This window comes from Condylura cristata, unplaced genomic scaffold (genome assembly GCF_000260355.1).
Source record: "Condylura cristata isolate star-nosed mole 26May11 unplaced genomic scaffold, ConCri1.0 scaffold00029, whole genome shotgun sequence".
NCBI classification, from domain to species: Eukaryota; Metazoa; Chordata; class Mammalia; order Eulipotyphla; family Talpidae; genus Condylura; species Condylura cristata.
The window spans coordinates 169,926-171,292 of NW_004567130.1; the positions used below are offsets into that span (position 1 = coordinate 169,926).

Consider the following 1,367-nt stretch of genomic DNA (forward strand, 5'->3'; position numbering starts at 1 on the left):
AGATTTATATACCCTTTCAGGGTTATCAAGCTTTCTGTTCTTGATTGTGAGGTTTAGCTCCTATGACTGACTTCTAAAGGGCAGCTCTGACCTTGTATAGGAATGCAGAACTTCAGGCAGCAGAATGATGGCCCAATAGGCTATTTAGGATTAGCAGACCCACATGGGGGGAGGGTCTCTGGCAGTTGCCATGGGATAATCAGGTTTTGGTGGGCCTTCTACTCTGAAGGTATACTGCTGGGTTCTGTTTGCTGAGCATTCTGGGTGGCCTGCATTGGTCTTGTGGCCTGATAGCCAGGTTCCCACGGAAATTATATAGTTTACCATTCTTATCTATTTTGTGTTTCCCAGCATTGTCTGAGCAAACTGCAAAGACACTAAGTTTTGACTTTATTAATCATACTTCCACAGTAAATAACTATTTTGCATAAGTCATTTCATTTCTCAAGGAGCTAGACTGTGCAGCAATATAATTTGGTCTGTACCTTTGCCTTTGTCACAGGGAAGGCAGTGGTTCCTGACTCAGGAAGACAAACTTAGGAACATGTGGAACAATATTGAGCTGCTAACAAGTGATGATACAGGAAGTGGGTACCTTGGTGTTGGTTCAAGAAAAGAACATGGAACTGCTTTATATCAAGTAGATTTGCTAGGGAAGATCTCTTCTGAAAAGGTAATGATTATGAAGTTTTCATTCACAAAATGTGTACTGAGTGCTTAGGAGGCCAGGTAGCAGGATGACCCATGTTTTGTGAATGAATATAGCACTTTGTAGGAAAGTCAAGGTCCACTCTCAGATTACTTGAAATTTCCATTTGACATTTCCAAAAGAGGATTTTTCACAGCTTCTCTTGACATTTTGAACACACAGAATGTATATAAAATGCTACAAAGAACATCTATCACTGGTTCATGACAGCCCCTCGGATTCTTTCCCGATCAGTCTCCTCCCATAATCCACCCCCAAGTTAAGTATTCTCCTGGAGCTGAGTTTTATCCTTTCCATGCATATCTTTCTATATTTTAATTTTTTTTAGGTTTGTTTTTGTTTTTGTTTTTTAGTATTTTTTGTATAAGCTCTTTTCTTTTTTAAGATTTATTTATTGGTACATGCAGAACTGGGTACAGGCCAGAGGGGCAGTGAGAGGATTCACCAGAGACAGTGGGGAGCAGAACAGGCAGATCAACGAAAGTACATTGCTGAGGCGAGCAGCGGGTGGGTCAGGAGAGGTCTGCCAGAGAGAGGTCTGCTGCGCCATGTGAGTCACCTCCGGGACAGGGATCAAACTCATGCTGAAATGGCTTTAGCTCCTTAGTGCTGTGCTTAAACCAGCTGCGCCACCAGAGAGGGCCCAGTTTCTCTTCTT

The 1,367-nt window shown here is 42.4% G+C and overlaps 1 protein-coding gene across 1 annotated transcript in view; it reads left to right on the plus strand.

The window, feature by feature from the left end:
- Positions 1–511: 511 nt before the first annotated feature.
- KNTC1 (kinetochore associated 1) overlaps positions 512–1,367 on the plus strand; it is a 77,392-nt gene continuing 76,536 nt past the window's right edge. The window contains exon 1 of the mRNA XM_012730918.1: positions 512–673. Coding sequence (XP_012586372.1) covers positions 545–673 — 129 coding nt within the window. The 5' untranslated portion in view covers positions 512–544. The remainder of the gene's footprint in view (positions 674–1,367) is intronic.